We start from the raw sequence: 21,703 nt of genomic DNA, 5'->3' as shown, positions 1-21,703 counted from the left end.
GGCTGAAATTAGAGTATAGCGGCACCCACTCAGACCTTCCTGAGTGGGACGCTTCCGTCTCCTCCGTGTCGGGGCCCCACAGAGAATGTGGTTTCAAGGTTAATGTCCTCCACCTCCACCAGAAGAATAAGTGGAAGCCCCCTTATTCTTATACTTAGTAACCTGCTTCTGATGGAGCCGGTACACCTTGCATAACATTTGGATACGTCCTCCCACGTAGAGACCAAACCGTTGGAAGTAATCAGATTAACAGGTCTCACTCTGTAATCCAGGCTGGCCCGGAACTCACAATCCTGCCCCCCCCAAGTGCTGGGTCTGTAGGGGTGCACCACCACGCCTAGCTGACAAACGTTTTCAGCTTTGCAGTTTTTATTCACATCTGTTAAAATCAACCCGGGGAAATGCAACAGACTCACAAGTAGAAGTTGGTCCCCCCCCCCTCCCAGTGCTCTCAGCACCGAGAAGATCCCAAGGTTTCAATAAATATTTTATTTGGTCTTGAGTTTGACCCAGTGGAAAATGGTAGAGATTAATTTCTTCTTTGTCTATGTGGAAAACAGAAACGCAATTGCTCCCAGAGAATGTAGGTCTTGAAGAAGTAAGAAGACAAACAAGGGTCGGGATTAGAGTTGAATTGAGGTAGGTCTAATATAGTGTTACTGCCTCACACGGTAGCACAGGCTAGCCTGGAAGTCATGGTAATCCTCCTGCCCCAGCCTATTAAGTGCAGAATTTATAGGAGCTCAGATTGCAACCCTGAGACCTTTCAGTGGTTTTCCGGACTGCAGTCAGCAACGCACCGCGACGAGACCTTGGGAAGTCGTCTTGTGACTGCAGCGGGTGGGAGACTACGAACAAAACCGGAAAATAGAAGGTAGCAGACAGGTCAGTAGCGGTTCCCTAGCAAGGCCCCAGGCAAGCGCAGACCTGACGGAGAAGCCAGGCCAGACGCGAGGCTCCGCCCCGGGGCGTGCCCTCCACTAGGCCCCGCCCCAGACGCCCGCTGCGGCCGCAGAGACACCGGAAGGAGCGGCGGCTGCCGAGGGAAGCGTCGGGCTGCGGCCGGGATCCTGCGGGCCGCGCTGCGAACCGTTTTGCGGCCCTGCGGAGCCGAGCGCGCAGGGCTGCGAGGAGGAGCGCTCGGGCGGCGGGCGGCGGCGGAGGTGAGCGCGGCGGGAGGGCGGGAGAGAGGGCGGGCTAGCGGGCGCGCCTGGGCTGTGGCTCGCACCCGCGCGCGGCCCGGCCGGGCGGCTCCTTGGACAGCGACCGGGGTCGGGGGACGCGACCCGTGCGCGCCGCCCCGTTATTCATTGCTACGGACGGGAAAAGCGAGGTGTCATCGTCCCGGTGCCGTGTCTTCGGCCGACGGTGCGTTTGGGTCGAGTCCAGTCCTAGCGTTTGTCGGTCCGCAGCTTTTGTTCGGGTCTCATTTCCACCGTGCGTGTGTACTTTCCCTAAGTGCTTAAATGCTTCTCAAATACAGAATGCTCTTCGTCGGAAAATTCGTAATGCTGGCCTGTTAGGTAACGAGTCTGATTGCCTTAGGGATTTTGCACTCCACCTAAAGATTGTTACGGTTTAGATTCTCCTGGAATCAGTATTAGGCCTGCAAAATGGAGACAGGGGCTGACATCCTGGCTGGAGCAGATTCTGAACTGAGGATACATTTTACCAATGGTCTCGAGACTTAGTGATTAATGTAGAATTCCAAAGTATTCTTTCTTTTTCCTGTTTTATTTTCGAGACAGGTCTGTCTGGCCTCCAACCTCCAAGTTGCTGGGGTTCTAAGTGTATTGCCACCAAGTCTAATTAAATATTTTTTGTCTGATTGGATGATTTTTTTTTTTAACTTTAAGAGAACCCTGTTACCAAAGATAATGAGAGCCAGGCTAGATAGCTCAGGCCTAGAAATACCAGCATTTGGGAGGCAGAGGAAGGAAGAAAAGGGCGTCGAGATTAGCCCTGGCTACAGTAGCCCCTATTTCAAAGGCAAGCAAATGAAAGAATGGGACCATTTCTCCTCCTTCCGTCTGCGTTTGAGAGGGCATAGTTGTTCATTTGGAGAGGTCAGAGCAAGTCAAACGATGGCAACAGGCAGTCTGATGATTTTAGGAGCCTAAATGGCAGTAGTGAATTCATACTGTTAATATACATAGAGGGAAACACGAGACTCTTACTGTTTGATAATGTTACTTCTCTTTAGTAACTTACACTGTGCTTGCAGTTTTGCTATTTCATTTGCTTCGGCAAGATGAGAAAAAAAAACACTTCAAAAAAATCCTACAATAATACATTTGACCTCACTGGACTTATGATGACAGGTCATTTTTGATCTAATTAATAACCAACTTCCAGTTGCTTTCTTTTTCAGTTCTGTAACCCATGCATAAGCAAATCTTTTTACATAATTGCAGTAAAGCTGACTTGCTGATGATTTTCAGGAACCTTTCTTTCCCTTACAGAGTTTTACTGCTCTTACCCCAGGCCTCTGGAGAATGCCAATAACCTTTCCCCAAGTCAGAGGGAGCTTCGAGATTGTGGCAGGAGCCGTGTTTCCTTCTGAAGTCACAGTGCCAAATCAGCCTGTGATGAAAACTGAGATAAAGTTTAAGATTAGAAAGACTGAGCCGGCTGTGGTGGCACATTCTAATCCCAACCCCTGGGAGGCAGAGGCAGGTGAATCTGTCCTGGTCTCCAGAGGGAGTTCCAGGACAGCCAAGGCTGTTACAGAGAGAACCCCTGCCCTGAAAATAAATAAATAAATAAATAAATAAATAAATAAATAAATAAATAAATAAATGTGGATGGATGTATGGACGGAGATGTGACTTACCACGTGAGAGAGACTGACACAGGCTAGCCATGAACTTCTGCTGTAGCAGGTGACCTTGAACCCTTGGTTCTTTTACACCTGCCACGCACTTGAACTACAGTACATAATTGCCCTGCCACAGCAAGACTGTGTGCTTCAAGAAAATAATGAAAAATGCTGCAATATTCTTAAGAGAGGAAATGTGAATTGTTTTAAAAATAAGGAAATAAGGAGATAATGTGCCTTACCCTGATGCTCTGATTGGCCTGGGACCTCCATGTTTTCCCTCTCCCAGCCTCCCCAGTGATCAGGACTGGAGGCATGCACTGCCACATGTACTAACACCTAGCTGCAGGTCTAGTCCATTAGTGTAGTTTTAAAACTGCTAAAACTCTACATGGGATTTTGGGAGTATTTTGATAAAATTCTGTATGAAGGTACATGCATGGGGTTGGAGAGATGACTCAGTGGTTAAGAGTGCTTGCTGAAGTCCTGACTTAAATTCCTAGCCAGGTAGCTTGAACACCATCTTCTGGCTTCCGTGGATACCAGCAAACACACCAACACAGAAAATAATACAAATAAATCATACATATAGGGCACATGAATTGTGAGCAGTCTGTATATGTAACGAGGACTCATATTTAAGAAACAGTGCTGTATCAAATGTTGCGTTTGTGTGACTTTGTAAGATTAGGTAGGTCAATAACCGGAGTCTAGTGGAGGCAAGGCTCCCTGAGTAGAAGGAATGGGGCTGGGAGCTGTAGCTCAGTGAGAGGGCTCTTCATCATCATGCGCAAGGCTCTGGACTCTATTCCCTGGAACCAGCTAGGAAATGAAAAGGAAGCCTCAGGTTTTCTAAAATCTTAGTTGAGTGTGGTCTTTGCGGGGATTAAACCCAGGGCCTTGCACGTCTTTGTTTCTCCTGGCTGCTTGTTTGTTATTTTGAAACTAGTCTTAAGAAAGAGCCTAGGCTGATCTTGCATTTATTTACTTTATAGCCTTGAACTTTTTTTTAAAAAAAATTATTTATTTATTATGTATACAGTATTCTGTCTGTGTGTCTGCCTGCAGCCAGAAGAGGGCATCAGATCCCATTTCAGATGGTTGTGATCCACCATGTGGTTGCTGGGAATTGAACTCAGGACCTTTGGAAGAGCAGGCAGTGCTCTTAACCGCTGAACCATCTCTCCAGCCCCTTGAACTTTTTACCTTTCCCTCCCTTCTCTCCCTTTCCTCCCTCCTGTCCCTCCGTTCTTCCCTCTTTCCCTCCTTCTTTTCTTTTTTAGTTATTTGGATGGAATCTTATGTAGCCCAGGCAGAAACTTGTTGTGTAGCTCAGGCTAGCCTTGAACTTGAAAAGCCTGCATCCATTCTAGGGTGTATACATCCCCCCCTCAAGACTATTTAGCCCTGGCTATCCTAGAACTCACTGTGTAAACCAGGGGGTGGGGTGCATGCCATTAATCCTAGCACTTGGGAGGCAAATGCATCCTGGTCTACAGAGTTCCAGGACAGCCAGGGCTGTAACACAGAGAAATCCTGTCTCAATAAACCAAGACAAAATCAAAAAATTACTGGGTTGATCAGACTGGCCTCAGATTCAGAGATCTGCCTGCCTCTGCCTCCCGAGTTAAAGGCAGGAGTCACTATACCAGCTTTGCCTCCCGTCTTAATGAGTGTCCTTACAGTGCACTGCAACCTTTCTCCGGTCTTGCTTCATCATAAATAAATAACGGGAAAGGTCTCTTGGACGTTTAGTTGAGGGAGACATTCCATATTGCTCATATAACAGAGTGAGTTCTTAGGGCGGTCACAGAGACTGGAAGATTAACTTGGATAGCTTCAGGTTAAACTAGATCTTGGCAGCGTGGACTCCCTGGTATCTTTACATGAACATGAATTGACTGTACACTGTGGTTGGGTTCCGTGTGATATTTCAGTGCGCCCATCCTGGGATCCGCATCGTCTTTGAGGCTTTCACAGTATCTGTTGAACTCAGAACTTCGGTAACAATATGGGTGTGCGTGCTGCGTCAGAAGATGTGAGACATGAGTAGAACAGCCTCTAAGGACGGGCCACCGAGGGCTTACTGCTGCAGAGACTCTGGAGCTGTCCCCAGTGTAGCTGCGGTGTGCTGTTTCCTAATTACCTCTGTCCTTGATGACTGACTGCTCCAGAAAGGTTCCCTGGAGTGGTAGAGGAACTTAGGAGAGAGCAGAGCTCTGGGGTGGGACCCTGCAGTGTGCCCGGAAGTCATTTGTACAGCTGCCTTGAGGCCTCAGGTAGGTTCAAAGGGCACTGTGGGAGTGTGTTCCTGCGAAGACAGTCCTGGTGTGACTTACAAGGAATGGAGTTGAGAAGTGGTGAAAAAAAAAAAAAAAAAACAACCCACAACAACGACAACCAGAATTCGGCACTAGAAAGTAAGGAGGGAATTTAAGAGTAATGATGGTGGGAAGCCACCTGCCTTGGGCCTTCAAATTAGTTGTTTCAGAAGAATAAAGGAATGAGTGTCAGGTGGGAGTGATTGACGAAGACGAATGGTCATTCCGAGAGCCGCCAACCGCACCGAGTGCTGGCGTCAGGCCTGCATTAACAAGTCTGTGTCCAGGGCTTGTGGCAGTCCTGACCTGACCTACTGTGAGTTGGTGAAGGTATGGGGCTGAACGCGACATAAACAAGACTCTTGCTGACAGTTTTCAACTGATTAGGAAATCCCAAAGAAGGAAATTTTTATCGGTTTTGTGGTAGCATTACTCAGATGACTTAGAATTTTTCTTTACTCTTTCGTTTTGAGACCAGGTGTTTTGAGACCAGGTCGCCCCGGGTAGGCCAGAGTGGCCTTGAACTGACAACTTTTTGGCTCCCAGTTCAGAGCAGGGATGAAGGTGTGTGCTGACACTCCTGTCAGGGTTTATTGCGTCGTGCTCACTGACTCCTCATCCAGTGAGAATGCAAACAGGTCAGCCGTTTTCTTTATGCTGGCTGCATTTGTTTGCCTGTCTGAATAAGTAGTTTGTGTGGTGCTGGGGAAGGAACCTGGGATCTCACGTCTGTGGAAAGACACAGAACCACCTAGCTGCACTCTCCAGATGAGTTGTTCATGACTGACTGACTGTTTCTGTCTGTGTAGCTCTGGCTGGCCTTGAACTCACTATGTAGACCAGACCATTCTCAAACTGGTGGGCATTCTCTGCCTCCCAAGTGCTGGGATTAGAGGTGTATCACCACCACCCTTTAACGGAGACTATGCTCTTAATAGACCTAGACTCTCACTAACTGGACATTCTAATTAGACAGGTATTTCTAGGAAGAGAGACTAGAGATTTTACTCACTTTTTAAAAATAAAAAGTTAAGGATGATTTGGATGTTTCAGGACTGCTTGCGCGAACTATGGAGCTTCACACAGGTGTGAAGGGTCTGCTCCATAGGGTATTTGTATGAAGTACAAGAATCAGCTTTAAAATCTGTTTTGATGTTTTATTTTGTGGATGTGCGGGCATGTGCTGCAGTGCCTTTGTGGAGGTCAGAGGGCAGCTGAGGAGTTGGTTCTCTCCGCCCACCATGCGGGTCACTGCAGCTAAACTCAAGTCTTCAGGGTTGGCAGTAGTCATGCTTTTTTTTCTTTGGTGTGTTTTTTGTTTTGTTTTGTTTGTTTTTAAGACAAGGTTTCTCTGAAACTTTGGAGCCTGTCCTAGGGCTAGCTCTTGTAGATCAGGCTGGCCTCGAACAGAGATCTGACTGCCTCTGCCTCCCAAGTGCTGGGATTAAAAGCGTGCACCACTACTACTGCCCAGCCATTTTTGTGTGTTCTTTAGAAGTTGAACTAAAGGATTTAGTTGTTGTAACTGCATCTGAATACACTATAACCAACACATCCTTAAAAGGATCATTTTGTTGCCAAACTGAAACAACTTACTAAAGCTAGGTAACAGGAATACAGAAGGCCTTCTGTTTAGTTTTGTTTTTTTCTTTTTTTCTCTTTTCCTTAAGGGGAAAGCCCATTTTAGAAGTTCCTTTTCAGGGGGCTGGAGAGATGGCTCAGTGGTTAAGAGCATTGCCTGCTCTTCCAAAGGTCCTGAGTTCAATTCCCAGCAACCGCATGGTGGCTCACAACCATCTGTAATGGGGTCTGGTGCCCTCTTCTGGCCTTCAGGCATACACACAGACAGAATATTGTATACATAATAAATAAATATTTAAAAAAAAAGTTCCTTTTCAGTCCCTACCCCTTTATTTTCTCTGAGGCAGCCTTGAGAACCTTCCCATTCCACTAGCAGACAGCAGAAGTCCTTAGGAGAAATGTATAGCTTTTTTTTTTGTTGTTTCCTTCTTGTTTCTTTCCCTTTTTTTCCCCTCTTCCTTTCTTTCTTATTTTGTTTAAGACAAAGTCTACTGTGTTTCCCAGGCTGGCCTTGAACTTCCAATTCTCCTTCTTCCATCTCCTGAGAACTAGATTATAGACATGTAGCACCAAGCCTAGCATATTTTATTAAAAATTTTTTATTTTGTGTATTAGTGTTTTGCCTGCATGTATGTATGTGAACCATGTTTGTACCTGGTGCTTGAGGAGTCCAGAAGAGGGTTCAGAGCCCTGCATCTGGAGTTACAGATGCAGGTACCATGTAGGTTTTGGAAACTGAATGCAAGACCAATAAACACCTTAATGTCTATGCCATCTCTCTAGCCCCAGATTTTAATTTTTTATTGTGGCCAAATCTGACCCTGTTGTCCAAATTGTCTTTCAGATCTGGGCTCAAGTAATCATTCTACCTTGGTCTCTTGTGTGGTTGCTGCTACAGGTGTGTGTCAAAATGAGTAAAACTGATCCATGAGCTAAAAATTTGAATTAACAAGTTATCTTGAAGGGACTGAAAAGGCTGGGTATGGTGGTACATGCCTTTAACCAGAGCTCTTGGGGGGCAGAAGCTGATCAATCTCTGAGTTCAAGGCCAGCCTTGTCTACAGAGTGAGTTCCAGACCAGCCAAGGCTATATGGCAAGATCCTGTTCAGAAAAACTGAAACTAAAGCGAAACAGAATCTTCAATGACAAAAGGAATTTGTCTTTGAAAGCAGCAGAATAACAGATGGTTTTCACTTAAGACATCGTCATCATGAGGAAAACCCTCTGTCCCCTGCTGGAGATGCTGCTCCACAAATACTGTCTGACATGCTCTTATCTCTGAAAAATGCTACCCACACATGAAACACAGAGTGGGTAGTGTAGTATTATCCAGTGGGTGTACATAGGAAGGAACGGGCTAGCCACCTTGTTTGGCTCAGTGGAGAGTGTTGCCCAGCATAGGGATCATTGCTTACCAGATCTGATCATAGATGATATCAGCAAATGAAGCAAGAAATATGGCAAGCTGCGAGTCTCCTGAGAGGTACTGGATAAAGTTCAGCAAGACCAGTTTTCAGAAGACACCTGAGGCTCTGGCGGAGCCTAGGTGGACTGGGCGGCTCTTCCAGAGGATCTAGGTGCAGTTCCCAGCGGTCCAGTCAAGTGCAGCTCCAGCACTAGGGGAACAGACGCCTGATCTAGTCTCCGTACACCAGCACTTGCACACACTGGTATACAGTCACACATACACATTAAAACCAAAATAACCCTAAGTAAGAACAGGAAATGGCAGCAAAGAAATGCCAAGCCGTCCAGGAACTTGAAGAGATAGGATTACAGGATGAGAGGAAAATGTGTTGTCAACTGAGCATCGAAGATAAGTGCTAGAATTCATGAAGAACCCAAAAGTTAGACATTCCCCAAGCAATCATCCAGTAAACTAACCAGAAAACAGACAGTTCTCAAAAGCAGAACTACAGATGGCCAGTAAATATTTGAAAGGAATGCTCAACATGAACATGCTGCATTACCAGGGAAATGCCAGTTAAAGCTGTGTTCAGACTGGTGACAAGCAGAGTGGCTGGCCTCAAGAAGACAGGGACACATGCTGGGGAGAATGGGGAGGGGTGCTGCTGGTGGGGTGCGCTGTGGCCGCGGTGGAAATCGGGATGGTGGTTCCCCGGCCTGTAAGACAGAATGTCCAGCTGCGCCCTGCTGGCTCTGTACCTGAAGGGATCTAAGCCAGCACATCGCATAGGCGCTTGCACGTCCATGGCTACTGAGGCTCTAGTCATCGTAGTCGAGTGTGGAACAACAAATGAGTGGGTAAAGAGAATGTGGCATATATACACGATGTAGTTTTATTCACCCATGAAAAAGGATGAAGTTATGTCACTTGTAGACAAATGGATGGACTGAAAGTCACCATGTTAAATGAAATAAGGTAGACTCCGAAAACCAGATGCCACATTTTCTGTCCTATGTAGAACCCAGGTTTTATATCACAGAAAACTTGAAATGGATTTCAATTACAGCTGTATTCCCATGCTTCATCATCTGGGAGATGCTCTATTCTGTACTAGGAAGACAGAAGAGGTCATCAGCATTTTAAATTGTGCAGTTGAATGATCAGGCGAAGGCTGAGCTGGCTCTGTCCTCTGCCTGCGTGTGCCACACCTTGATCATGTGTAGAGAAAATTGTGTCAGAAGGAGGTCTTACTTTTTAGTGGAGTAGACATTGTTACAGTCCCTTTGGAAAAGAATCTTGTTGCAAAATCTGTTTTTAAAAACGAGCCCTTGCTGGATAGTGGTGACGCACACCTTTAATCCCAGCACTTGGGAGGCAGAGGCAGGTGAATCTTAGTGAGTTCAGAGCCATCCTGGTCTCCAGGACAGCCAGGGCTGTTATACAGAGAGACCCTGTCTTGAAAAACAAAAACAAATAAAGCAAAAGAACCAGCCCTTGCAGGCTGGGGTTCCAGTTCACTGATAGAGCAACTGACCAGCATGTACAAGGCTCTGGGCTTGTAAAACCAAACCAACCAAAAATAAAAAACCTCAGCCTTTTATAAAGTTTAGTTTCTAAGGGTTCTTTTATGCTTGTGTGTATACAAGTAGAGACCAGAGTCCAATGCTGAGTGTCTTCTACTTTGTTATTTTTTTAAAGATACAGCTAGCTGGGGTAACACAGGACTCAGAGGCATGAGAGGCTTTGAACTGGATGGAACACAGCCTGTCTAATGTAATGTGTTCCAGGCTGATTGGGGCTACATAATGAAACCTTGTCTCAAAAATCAAACAAAAAGCCTGGTGGTGGTAGCCCCAGCACTCAGGAGGTCGAGACAGATGAATCTCTGTACTTTCAAGGCCCTTCACCTCTGAGACTGCCTGGCCTGTTAGTGGTTCACCCTCGCTGTTCTGAATTCTGGACGTCTCTCCAGGCTCATGGAGCATAATCGTAGAGTTCTGTCTCGTTTTCATTTAGTTGGGATCACTGTTCTATACCGTATGTTGTTCCATACCAAAACCCATTATTTTATATATTTGTTTGTTTACTTTTGTAGTTAAGGTAAAAGAGCAGTTGAATCCAGTTCTCCCCTCTTGACTGGCAGTGCATGTACTTAGGTATAAAAAGGAGAGAAGAGAGCCGGGTGGTGGTGGCACATGCCTTTAATCCCAGCACTCGGGAGGCAGAGGCAGGCGGATCTCTGGGAGTTCGATGCCAGCCTGGTCTACAAGAGCTAGTTCCGGGACAGGCACCAAAGCCACAGAAAAACCCTGTCTTGAAAAACCAAAAAAAAAAAAAAAAAAAAAAAAGAGGCGCGAAGAGAAATGGGTAGAAAAGGACGCTAAACATTATTTTAAAAACAGGAATAAGAATGTTAACAAGTGTTTAAATTGAAGTCCACAGCGTAGTTAATAATTTTTCAAATTCTAAGAATTTTTACAATATTTTATCTGCGTGTGTGAGCGTGTGTGTATGTGTGGTGTGTACGTGTGTGTGTGTGTGTGTGTGTGTGTGTGTGTGAGTCGAGGACAGTGTTTTGAGTCAGTCTTCCCCTTCCTAATCAGTCACCAGCCCAGGTGCGGCTGCATGTGCTTTGCAGGGCGAGTGTGTATGTTTCTTATTTCATCTTTTGCTTTAATCATTTTTAGCTTGTTAACATTTTGTGATTAATTTTTGGGCCACTTTTCCTATAGGTATTGCTTGATTTGGAAAACCTTGAAAAACAGGGAAAAAAGTGTAAGAAAATGACGACTTTTCGAAATCATTGTCCACATTTGGATTCAGTTGGTGAAATAACAAAAGAGGATTTGATACAAAAATCTCATGTAAGTTATATTGTAATTATCCTTAAAAAAAGATTCTCACTTTTTTCTTTAATACAAATTTAAGTAAATTAATAGAACACTCGTGTCAAATTTAAAACTCATGTATTGCTATTGTGAACTGTGTATGTTTTCTCTGACAGCAAATATCTCCTGTGTTTACTCTCCTAGGGAGCTTGTCAGGACTGCAAAGTCAGAGGACCTAATCTGTGGGCATGCCTGGAAGTATGTATATGTTTGTATGGTTTTTCCTGAAAAGTTTGCTGTTGTAAATTTATACATATTAATCACAATTTTTGATACATTAAAGAATTTTATGTGAGTATACTTTTAAAATAATAACAAAAAATTAAGGTTTAAACTTTGGATGGATTTTAATTCAGGTGTGTTTGTAGAGTTTAGTAAACCACTCAAATATTTTTATCTTTACTTTTTATTGAAGTTGGGATAACTTTCAGTTTTGAAATACTTAGTCTTGTCTGTGTGGTTGATACCTTGTAGTTACGTTATCTAACTTTGGGAAGTAATTATAGAATTAAAACATAAAATCAGAACTTAAGTGGGACTATTGTCATGTTGTTTGTAAACTCAGTGCGTCTGTGATAACATGTGTGCCTTTTATTTACAGAACAGGTGTTCCTACGTCGGCTGCGGCGAGTCACAGGTCGACCACAGCACCATGCACTCGCAGGTATTTACGTGGTGATGGGCTGCATGGCAGTGTTGGGGCTGGGAGTTGGATCCCGGGCTGCGCCTAAGCCGAGCGTGCACTGGGTGAGCACTGAGCTGAATCCTGGCCGTGCACGAGCGTTTCAGAAGAGCTTGCGGGAGTGGAGAGTCTGTGTAACATTAGTTCAGACTGCGCCTGCGAGGCTTCTGTGTAGCCTAGTCCAACCTGGCCTGGCATCTGGAATCCTCCCTTTGTCTCCTGTGTGTCACACCACAGATGTGATAGCACACCAGCCTAGAGTTCTTGCTTTTTAGAAAATATATTCACTAAAACTTTGCTTGTTCTCAGTGAAAGGTCGGAGGGTGGGGTTTTGAGAAAATCAGCATTAATACATGACTGTAGTTGAGTATTGATAAAAGAAGTAAGCATACATGGATGTGTGTGGAGATTACAGGTATAGTATCAGACATGGAGGTGGAAGTTAGTGTAGATGTGTAGGTTTCTGTTCATTTTAAAGTTAATTTTTATTAGTGTGTGTGTTGGAGGCGTGTGTGTGCCACTCCATGCGTGGGGGTCAGAGGATGCCCTTCCTCTGTAGGTTGTAGGTTTGATCTCAGGTTGTCAAGCTTGTTTGTTTGTTTGTTTTTGGTTTTTCGAGACAGGGTTTCTCTGTGGCTTTGGAGCCTGTCCTGGAACTAGCTCTGTAGACCAGGCTGGTCTCGAACTCACAGAGATCCGCCTGCCTCTGCCTCCCGAGTCCTGGGATTAAAGGCGTGCGCCACCATCGCCCAGCAGGTTGTCAAGCTTGTACCAAGTGCTTTTTCCTGCTGAGCTGTCTTGCTGCCCAGTACAGGTTTAACTGCCTGACTCCCTTCCTCGCAATCCAGCTCTTGCCCTTTCCCCTGCTCTACACACCATTCTGACTGAGTGCCGTTGACATCGCTCCCGCTGTGTGGCACTTCCCATGTGACTCTGACGTGAATCTCGGATCTGTTAGGTAGATCTTCCACTCTAACCTAAGTTTCTCTAATGAATGCTCTCTTTAGATGCCCACTGATAATCTGCAGCAGCTAGTCTCAACCAGTGTTTGCAGTCCTAGGCAACATTGTACAGTTTCTTCCCTGTGCATTGGAAGTGGTACTTTCTATTGCCATCCCTTAGAAAATTGAGAAATTAGCCAATCGTATCATGGATATTCTGTGCGCTAAGCCCTCACACAAAGCTCCCTCTGAGAAAGGCTATTGACCAACTGTTGCGTGAGTTGTATTGTGCTTCCATTTAAATAATGTGTGTTCCTTTGTAGTTCTGTTTGTTGAAATATGAGCGGCGGGGGGGGGGGGGGGGGGGGGGGGGGGGGGGGGGGGGGGGGGGGGGGGGGCTGCGTCCCCGGCACCCGGCCGCCCGCATGGCTAGCTTATGCCCGAAATAGAAATAATTACACGGAAACTGTATTCTTTCAAACACTGCCTGGCCCGGCTAGTTCCAGCTTCTTATTGGCTAGCTCTTACATGTTGTTCTAACCCATTTCTAATATTCTGTGTAGCCCACGAGCTGGCTTACCAGGGAGGATCTTAACCTGTGTCTGTCTGGAGCGGGAGAATCATGGCGACTCCTTCACTAAGCTTCTTTCTCCCAGAATTCTCTTCTGTCTACTCCGCCTACCTAATTTTCTGTCCTATGAGGGCCGAGGCAGTTTCTTTATTATAATTAACCAATGTCCTTCCTCCATCATCTGTTCTCCTAGATTAAACAAACAAGCACTCCCAACTCCCTAAACTACGTCATGTAGCCCGGGTGGGGCTTAGATCCGCTGTGCAGTGGAGATGATCTTGAGCACGTGATCCTTTGGCTGCTGGGATTCCAGCAGTGTCGCTGTACGCCCATACTGTTTCCTTCTGCTCTCCTTTGCTCCACTGCTGTGTTTCTCTTCGTCTTGGGAATGAGAGGAACAGATGCTAGAATAACTTGGAGAGGAGGTTAGGTGTTGTTCCTATGTAAGCGTCTACAGGTACTCTGTAGAAGTTTTGATGTGTTTATGTGTGTGTTCTAGATTAGCTGTTCTGAGTAGACGGTTGCTCGCCAGAGGCTGGGGTTCATTTTGGGTTCCTTTGCAGAGTCATTCTCAAGCACATTTTCTCTCCTGTGAGCTGTGTAGGAGACCAAGCATTATCTGACTGTGAACCTCACCACTCTTCGAGTGTGGTGTTACGCTTGCAGCAAAGAAGTATTTTTGGATAGAAAATTGGGGAGTCCTCCTTCATTGCCTCATGTAAGACAACCTCAACAAACACAAGACAACACTGTCCAGGTAATCTGAGTTTAGATAATATATGTTCAGGAAATCATTTCAGAATTTGTCATGCAGTTGGAATTTACAAAGCAGGCCTGGGTATCTTACTTGTACTTTTAAAGCCAAATAGAGCACTCATGCCTTGCTTCGCTCTGGTTTAGCGCAGAGTGAACGGGAGGTAAGGGTGGGATTTGAGGTGGAAAACACCTATCACTTGTAAAAGTCTTTAAGGAAAGGTTGAAAGGGATATTCCATATCAGGTACTAGATTTTCATTAACAACCTACGCAGAGTGCCTGTGTTCACGTTCCTTTAAAAATTTTTTTTAAAAATTAACTAAGAGTAGTAGGTTTCCATATAGCTTTTTAAAAAATAGATCTCTCTCTCTGCAAATCTGAATCTAGGAAGGCGGTAAGGTATTCCTAGGAAGGGAGAGAGGTCTGCAGCTGAGTGAATACGGCTTCTCTCCTGTTCTCTCCCCTTGGCAGCCTGCTACTCGCTGTTATCAGTGGAAACGAGTAGAGATGCCAAAACTTAGTTAGCAACAGTATTACTTTCTCCCCTGGACCAGGAGACTCAACAGACAGGTTTGTGCAGATGGAGGACTCTGGTTTGCAGAGGTCTGTGCCATGTTTATGGTTACATGTGCATGTCTGGCAAGCACAGTGATGCCCAGAGAAACAGTGGGTCTGTGGATGGGCTCCTCTGCCATGTCCTTTGTTTCTGTAGAAGTTACAGAATCAGAAAAGACAAGGCATGCCACTAATTTAGAAAATTAGTTCTTGAGCTTGCATTCAGAAATGCCATTTATTAAATGTTTTTGGGGGACTAGAAAAGCGTCTCTGGTTAAGAGCGCACACAGCTCTCACAGAGGACCTGAATTTGGTTCCTAGCACCTCTACTGGGTAACTCAAAACTGCCTGTAACTCCAGCTCCAGGGGGTCTGGCCTACCCTGCACCTATTCTCACATATACACGTTCTCACATAGATCTGCAAATATATAATTAAAAATAAAAAAGCATGATTTTGGCTAGGTGGTGGCAGCGCACGCCTTTAATCCTAGCACTCAGGAGGCGGAGGCAGGCAGATCTCTGTGAGTTTGAGGCCAGCCTGGTCTATAAGAGCTAGTTCCAGGACAGGCTCCTAAGCTACAGAGAAACCTTGTCTTGAAAACAAACAAACAAACAAAAAAAGCATGGTTTTGTACATATTTGCTTTCTGTAAAATATAAATGCAAATTTTATAATAATTGCTAATGCTATAAACTTTTAGGGTTCTATCTTTATCATTGTTATTATGTTATTTTTTTTAATTCTTAAAATTATTTGGATGTGTGTCCATGTGAAGGTGTGTGCACAAGTAAATGCAGATGCCGTAGGACTCTAGGAGAGGCATCAGACCCCCAGAACAAGAGTCTAGACAGTTTAGAGCCCAATGTAGGTGTTGGGGATCAAATTAGGTCCTCTTGCTCTTAGCACGAAGCCATCTTTCCAACCCTGCTGTTATGGTTGCTTTTTGAGCAGGGTCTCATGTAGCCCAGAATGGCTTCTAACTTACTACCAGCCAGGACTGTCTGCACCCCTTATCCTTTTGTCTCTGCTTCATGAGTGCTGGGGTAACAGGCATTTGCCACCATGCTGACCATTTTGTTTTAATATCTTTTAACAGTTTTGCAGTGTAGATGTTATATAAGTTAAAATCAAAGTGTGTTTTGATATTGTAAGAATTTATTCAAATGTGTTATGTCTTTTTGTTATTAAGGATTTTAAAATACCCAGCAATACAACACTGAAAACCCCTCTGGTTGCTGTATTTGAAGACCTGGATATAGAAATAGAAGAAGAAGATGAGCTGAAGGCGAGAGGTAAGGCTCCTCTCTCAGCATTCCTCTGTGGCACGGCTATTCCCTGAGGTCTGAGAAGTGTGGCCTTGCAACCTTGCGTTAGCAGGTTGTGCAGGCTTGGTTTGTCCAGTGTCACTTTGTCACAGCTGACGCCACCTTCTGCTGGTCTTGCCTTTTGTGAGCCTTTTGTTCCTAACCTATTTTTGAGTTTTCACCTGCCAGTGGTTGCTGGGCTGATGTGAAGGTATTGCTCTAGCAGGCTGCCTAAGGAAAGCGGACTGTGGAACCTGAACTCTCAGGAGGCTGAGGTCAGCCCTGAGCCACTCAGTTTTACTTCCACCCACCAAAAAAGAAAGAAAAGAAAAGAAAAGAATAGAATTTTCAAGGGGGCAGCATTCATTTGGAAAAAGAATCAGGAGATTCCAGTGGACCTCTTGCCCTAGAATTTCAGCTCCTAGATTGTCAGTATTTTCCGTATTTTTGAGGCTCAGAATCTTTAATATGAACCTTGATTTTCCTGCTAGTTGTTAGAACACAGGACTTGTGTGCATAGCAAACAAGCACTTTTCCCTGAGCTGCATCATTCGTCCTAGAATTTTACTTTTTTATGGTTGTTGTTCTTTTGCTTTGTTTTTTTTTTTGTTTTTGTTTTTTTTTTTTTGAGACAGATTCTTTCTATCATCAGCTCTGGCTGTCGTGGAACTTGTTAGGTAGACTGGGGTGGCCTTGAACTCACAGAGATCCACTTGCCTCTGCCTACCTAGTGCTGGGATTAAAGGCGTGCACCACCGTGGTTGGCTCGTAATTCTATCTTTGAAGTATTTGCTGTTGCTCCAGTGTGTGTTAGAACTTGATCTCAGGGGCTCACAATGTTGAGTACACGCTTTGCCTCTGAGTTAGCATCTACACTGACGGTTTCTCTTTTAATGATGAGATAAACTGATGAAGACAGAGCACATGAAGACGATCTAAAGATACAGCCTTGGAAGGGAGCTGCTGGGAGGGCTGGCATTATCAGGTCAGCCTCCTCTTGGGTTTGGGAGGAATGAAAATTGTAATCTTAACTCAAATTTTTTTTTAAAAAAAATGTATTGTTAAGCCAGGCATAGTTGCACACACGTTTAATCCCAGCACTTGGAAGAGGCAGGCGGATCTCTGTGAGTTCGTGAGTTCCAGGCCAGCTAGTTCAAGGACAGGCTCCAACGCTACAGAGAAACCCTGTCTCGAAAAACCAAAAATTTTGTTTAGTGAAAGACTTTTAGAAGCCTGACCTCTGAGTTATTCAGACTGTTGTCTTGTATTTCCATGTTTTGTTAGTGTTCTTTTTTTGTTGTTGTCCCCTCTGTGTGTATGTGCACACATGCGCATGTGTATGTGTGTGTGTGTGTGTGTGTTTGTGTGCACAAGGCATTGAGTTCAGGACTGTGTACACTGTAGGCACATGCTCTACCAGTAAGCAGATTTTTAACCCATTTCTGTAGCGTAACTTTTGAAGTCATTCTCAATAAAAGCTCAGATATTTATATCATTAATGCCTTCTTGAATGGTGACTTATAGTTGTTCTTTCTTCATAGGCCTTACAGGTCTAAAGAACATCGGAAATACTTGTTATATGAATGCAGCTCTCCAGGCTCTTTCTAACTGGTAAGTAGTGAGACCGATACAGATTTCTTAGCTTGTTGCTACAGTAGGTGACTAACTCCCAGAGCAGAGAGGCAAGAACCTGGGTGAGGACACCTGCAGTACCAGTGGGATTGCTGTGTATGCAACTAAGTTTGTTATGTTGTTTTTTTTTTTTTTTTTTTTTTTTTGAGAGTGTCTTTTAGCCCAGGTTGGCCTGGAACACTATAGCTGAGGATAACCTTGAATTACAGACATCTATAAACTTACCCAGATTATGCCTGTAGTTTTCTAAGGAGATGATCCTCGTTTAGACTTCCAGGACTATGTCCTGAGCAAAGTATTCATGTTGCTTTTTGCAGAGCTTGGCTTTAAACTTAGGGTCTTAAGCCTGCTGCTCTACTGGATGATGTCTATGGCAAGTGTATTTTTTGTACAGAAAACAAGGAGCCTACACTTATCAAATACTGAGATCATTTTTAGGTTAGAAATCTTATTAAAGTGTTTTAGATATTTCTGTGTGGGATCCTGTGAATAGAGCGGTTATTTTTCTCTTCTTGTCTGTGGCATAGACTGAGTGATTATTATTGATGGCTTGAGTCAGGGTGGAATTTGGAACCAGTGACTAGCATTGTCGAAGCACAGCCTGAGTTTGTAAGCAGCAGCCTTAGGAAAGAGCTTAGCAACAAGAACCTGGAAAAACTCTGTGTGGCACACATAGTAATTGAGAAGTGATTACATAGTTCCATGTGCAGTCTACATTAAAATTGAAGTCTTTGGTGTGGTAGGAGACCACCAAAGTCCTTTTATACTGTAGGGTAGTAATCTGTTTTATAGTACTGGTCACCATGCAGATAGTGGATTGCAGGCGATTCTAGAAAAATGTTTAATTTGGGAAAACAAGATTTACAGTAGTCTAGGTAAGAATAATGGTGTCTTGCACAATCTTGGAGTGCATGCATTGGAGAAAGATAGTTTTTTAGGAGAAGAGATGGTTGCTAGGATATGATTAGAGTAAACAGGGAAAGGAGGAGATATGAATTAATAATGGAATCATATGATAAAGGAACTGTTTTATGCTTAATTTTGTATTTTATGTGTGCAAGTGTTTTACCTACACGGTATGTCAGTACACCATGTTTATGCCTGGTTCCCACAGAGTCCAGAGAAGGGCATTGGACCCCCAGGAACTAGAGGTGGTTCTGAGGTTCCGTGTTGGGGCTAGGAATTAGAACTGGGTCCTCTGGAGAAGCAGCAATGCTTCTTAACTGCTGACTCTGGTTTTTTTCTTCCTGTTCTCTTTCATATGCACAATGCTGATGGTAACAAGAATGTAGGAGATTGTAACAATAAAATAATAATAATAATAATAATTCAGGTTCATGTGAAAGTAAGATTTTGAGCATGTTAACTTTAAAATGTCATGACACATGAGAAAGACAAACATGGTATGTGCTCACTCGTCAGTGGACATTGGCCATAGAGTAAAGAATAGCCATGCTACAATCCACAGACTCAGAGAGGCTGAGTGACATGGGGGGAAGGGTCTCCCTGGGAAGGGGAAATAGAGTTCATGGGTGGATGGGGCAGGTGGGGGTGGGAACAGAAGGGATCATGTAGGGGAGAAGGAGGATGGAGTAGGAGCACTGAGAGAAATGCTTGGCACTGGGCATTCTGGGGACAAGGTAGAAACCCACTGCAGGGGAAACTCCCAGGGATCTATGATGGCGACCCCAGTACCCCAGTGGAGACTCCTAGCCAGCAACCAGGCAAGGCTTGTAGTAGAGGAATTGGGCCTCTGCCCAATTGGTTCCACACGTGAGTGGTTTGGCTTATGAATGCAAAGGGCTGACCGCCAGACAGGTAGAGGCTGGCGTGTGCTGTCGGTTCACTGGGCAACTAGAAATGAGTGAGAATTCAGTTTTGATTCCACTCTAATATTTTCCTCTCTCTTAAACTAGCCCACCTTTGACGCAGTTCTTTCTTGATTGTGGAGGACTGGCTAGAACAGATAAGAAGCCAGCAATTTGTAAAAGTTATCTCAAGCTAATGACAGAATTGTGGCACAAGAGCAGGTATGTACTTACTATAATTATCTTTAAAAATCAATATATAAATATGGAAAGAGTGCATATCTGTTTGGGGGGCTGAGGAAGTGTGGGAATGTGGTTTGACTTAGGTCAGGGGTTAGATTTGAAACTGAAATGCAGATGAGGCGCTGTGGCCATCAGTGTTAGCTGCTGACCCATGAGCTGCAGTTCCTCTCGCTGAGATGCGTGGTCGCGGTGCTGCAAAGCCTCCCCAGAGTGTGGGCACGACAGGCAGAGTAGGCCTCGCCAGCTACGCATAGTGGTAATATTGGTGATTATTTGATGTACTATGTTAATTTTCTTTTAGCACTGTTTAGAAGTTGTTTTTGAAAAAATACTGTGCACTGTGAGAGTAATAGAATTATAAAAAAATGAAAAGAAACCTACAAAAATCTATTTAAAATTGTTTCTTTTTAAGGCCGGGATCTGTTGTGCCTGCTAATCTGTTCCAGGGAATTAAAACTGTGAACCCAACTTTCCGAGGCTATTCTCAGCAGGTTAGTTATTCCTTTAAAGTGCCTTACTCTTTTTAAGGTTTATTTTATTTGTATGAATGTTTTGCCTGTGTGTATGTACACATGTTCACTGTGTGTGCCTGGTGCTGAAAGAGGCCAGAAGACGGCACCAGATCTCCTGAGATTGAAGTTACAGGGGCCCGTGAGCCTCATCATGTGGGTGCTGGGAACTGAACCCGGGTCATCTGCAAGAACAAGTGCTCTTTTTTTTTTTCACTATGCAACTTGTTTTTTTTTTTAATTTATATATTTATTTATTAAAGATTTCTGTCTCTTCCCCAAGGCCGCCTCCCATATCCCTCCCCCTCCCCCAGTCAAGTCCCCCTCCCTCATCAGCCCAAAGAGCAATCAGGGTTCCCTGCCCTGTGGGAAGTCCAAGGACCACCCACCTCCTTCCAGGTCTAGTAAGGTGAGCATCCAAACTGCCTAGGCTCCCACAAAGCCAGTTCATGCAGTAGGATCAAAAACCCATTGCCATTTTTCTTGAGAAGAACAAGTGCTCTTAACTGCTGAGCCGTCTCTCCAGCCTCCACTTTAATAATCTTTAAAAGTAGCAAATGTTATCTTCCTTTGTTATTTCCCCATTTACCTTTCTGAGCATTGCTCCCTTGTGTCTGTAGAGTTGGGGCTTTGGTGACAGGGTCTTCTATAGCCCTGGCTGCTCTTGGCCTTTCTGTTTAGCTGAAGATGACCTTGGGTTCTTCCTCTTCTCTACTCGTGAGCTGGGGCTACAGAGGTGCCACACCACACCTGGCTGTGTGCTTTTGCATTTCTGTGGATCCAGTGAATGGCTGCAGGGCCTGTTGGATGCCAGGCATGTGTTTCACCATTGTTGCACCTTCTAACTCTGTGTCCGTTCCTGCGGTCACAGGGCAGCTTCAGTTGTCGTAGTTTATTTCGTACCTTGAGAATTTGTAGCTGCTCCTCACACATTCCTTTTTTCTCAAACTGTTACTTTTTTTCTACTAACTTTTCCCATATAAATTTCCGAATCTCTGGAGATTATAATCTAGTGCTGCGGGTAGTGGGCCAGGAACTTGTTTTATTTAACATTATTTGTGTGTGTGTGTGTGTGTGTGTGTGTATGTGTGTGTGGTGCACGTGTAGCGAATGGTCATGTTTGATTGAGCCATCCTTGCAGCTCAGGAATCTATATTATCAACACGTTCTTAGGATTCATCAAGAATTTTTTTTTTTGTTTTTTCTTTTCCAGTTTTTTGAGACAGGTTTTCTCTGTGTAGCCCTGGCTACCCTGGAACTCACTCTATAGACGAGGCTAGTCTTGAACTCACAGAGATCCACCTGCCTCTGCTTCCCAAGTACTGGGATTATCCACTACTGCCCGATAAAGAATTTTTCTTTAAGACACAATCCATGGATAGGAAAAGCTCTAACTTAAACCAGCTTACATAATATTTATTATTTTTATTAATTTTTTTATTGATTTTTTTTTTATTGAGCTGTACATTTTTCTCTGCTCCCCTCCCTGCTTCTCTCCTCCCCTTCGGCCCTCTCCCAAGGTCCCCATGCTCCCGGTTTACTCAGGAGAGCTTGGTCTCTTTCTACTTCCCCATAATATTTATTTTAGGATGTATTTCTGAATTCCAGTTATCAGCTGAGGAAAATCCTTATTTTCTGTTTCATCTAGTTTCTTCCCAAAGCATTGCTTTGTTTGCCTTGCTTTT

The 21,703-nt window shown here is 44.5% G+C and overlaps 1 protein-coding gene across 3 annotated transcripts in view; it reads left to right on the top strand.

The window, feature by feature from the left end:
• Window positions 1-1,010: 1,010 nt before the first annotated feature.
• Window positions 1,011-21,703, top strand: part of Usp33 (ubiquitin specific peptidase 33) — a 50,364-nt gene continuing 29,671 nt past the window's right edge. For 2 of the 3 annotated variants that reach the window (XM_050149516.1, XM_050149514.1), the window contains exons 1-9: window positions 1,011-1,163; window positions 10,862-10,993; window positions 11,162-11,215; window positions 11,619-11,681; window positions 13,816-13,968; window positions 15,712-15,814; window positions 17,368-17,437; window positions 19,375-19,488; window positions 19,922-20,000. In XM_050149516.1, the coding sequence (XP_050005473.1) occupies window positions 10,913-10,993; window positions 11,162-11,215; window positions 11,619-11,681; window positions 13,816-13,968; window positions 15,712-15,814; window positions 17,368-17,437; window positions 19,375-19,488; window positions 19,922-20,000 (717 nt within the window). In that variant the 5' untranslated portion in view covers window positions 1,011-1,163; window positions 10,862-10,912. Of the gene's footprint in view, window positions 1,164-7,564; window positions 7,619-10,861; window positions 10,994-11,161; window positions 11,216-11,618; window positions 11,682-13,815; window positions 13,969-15,711; window positions 15,815-17,367; window positions 17,438-19,374; window positions 19,489-19,921; window positions 20,001-21,703 lie in introns of all 3 variants that reach the window. The other variant, XM_050149515.1, reaches the window with a different exon arrangement.

The sequence above is a fragment of the Alexandromys fortis genome, unplaced genomic scaffold (assembly GCF_014885135.2).
Source record: "Alexandromys fortis isolate MF-2015 unplaced genomic scaffold, M_Fortis_MF-2015_v1.1 scaffold_68, whole genome shotgun sequence".
Classification (NCBI taxonomy): Eukaryota; Metazoa; Chordata; class Mammalia; order Rodentia; family Cricetidae; genus Alexandromys; species Alexandromys fortis.
Note: the sequence above shows the minus strand (reverse complement) of the source record. Positions and strands in the feature narration are given on the sequence as shown.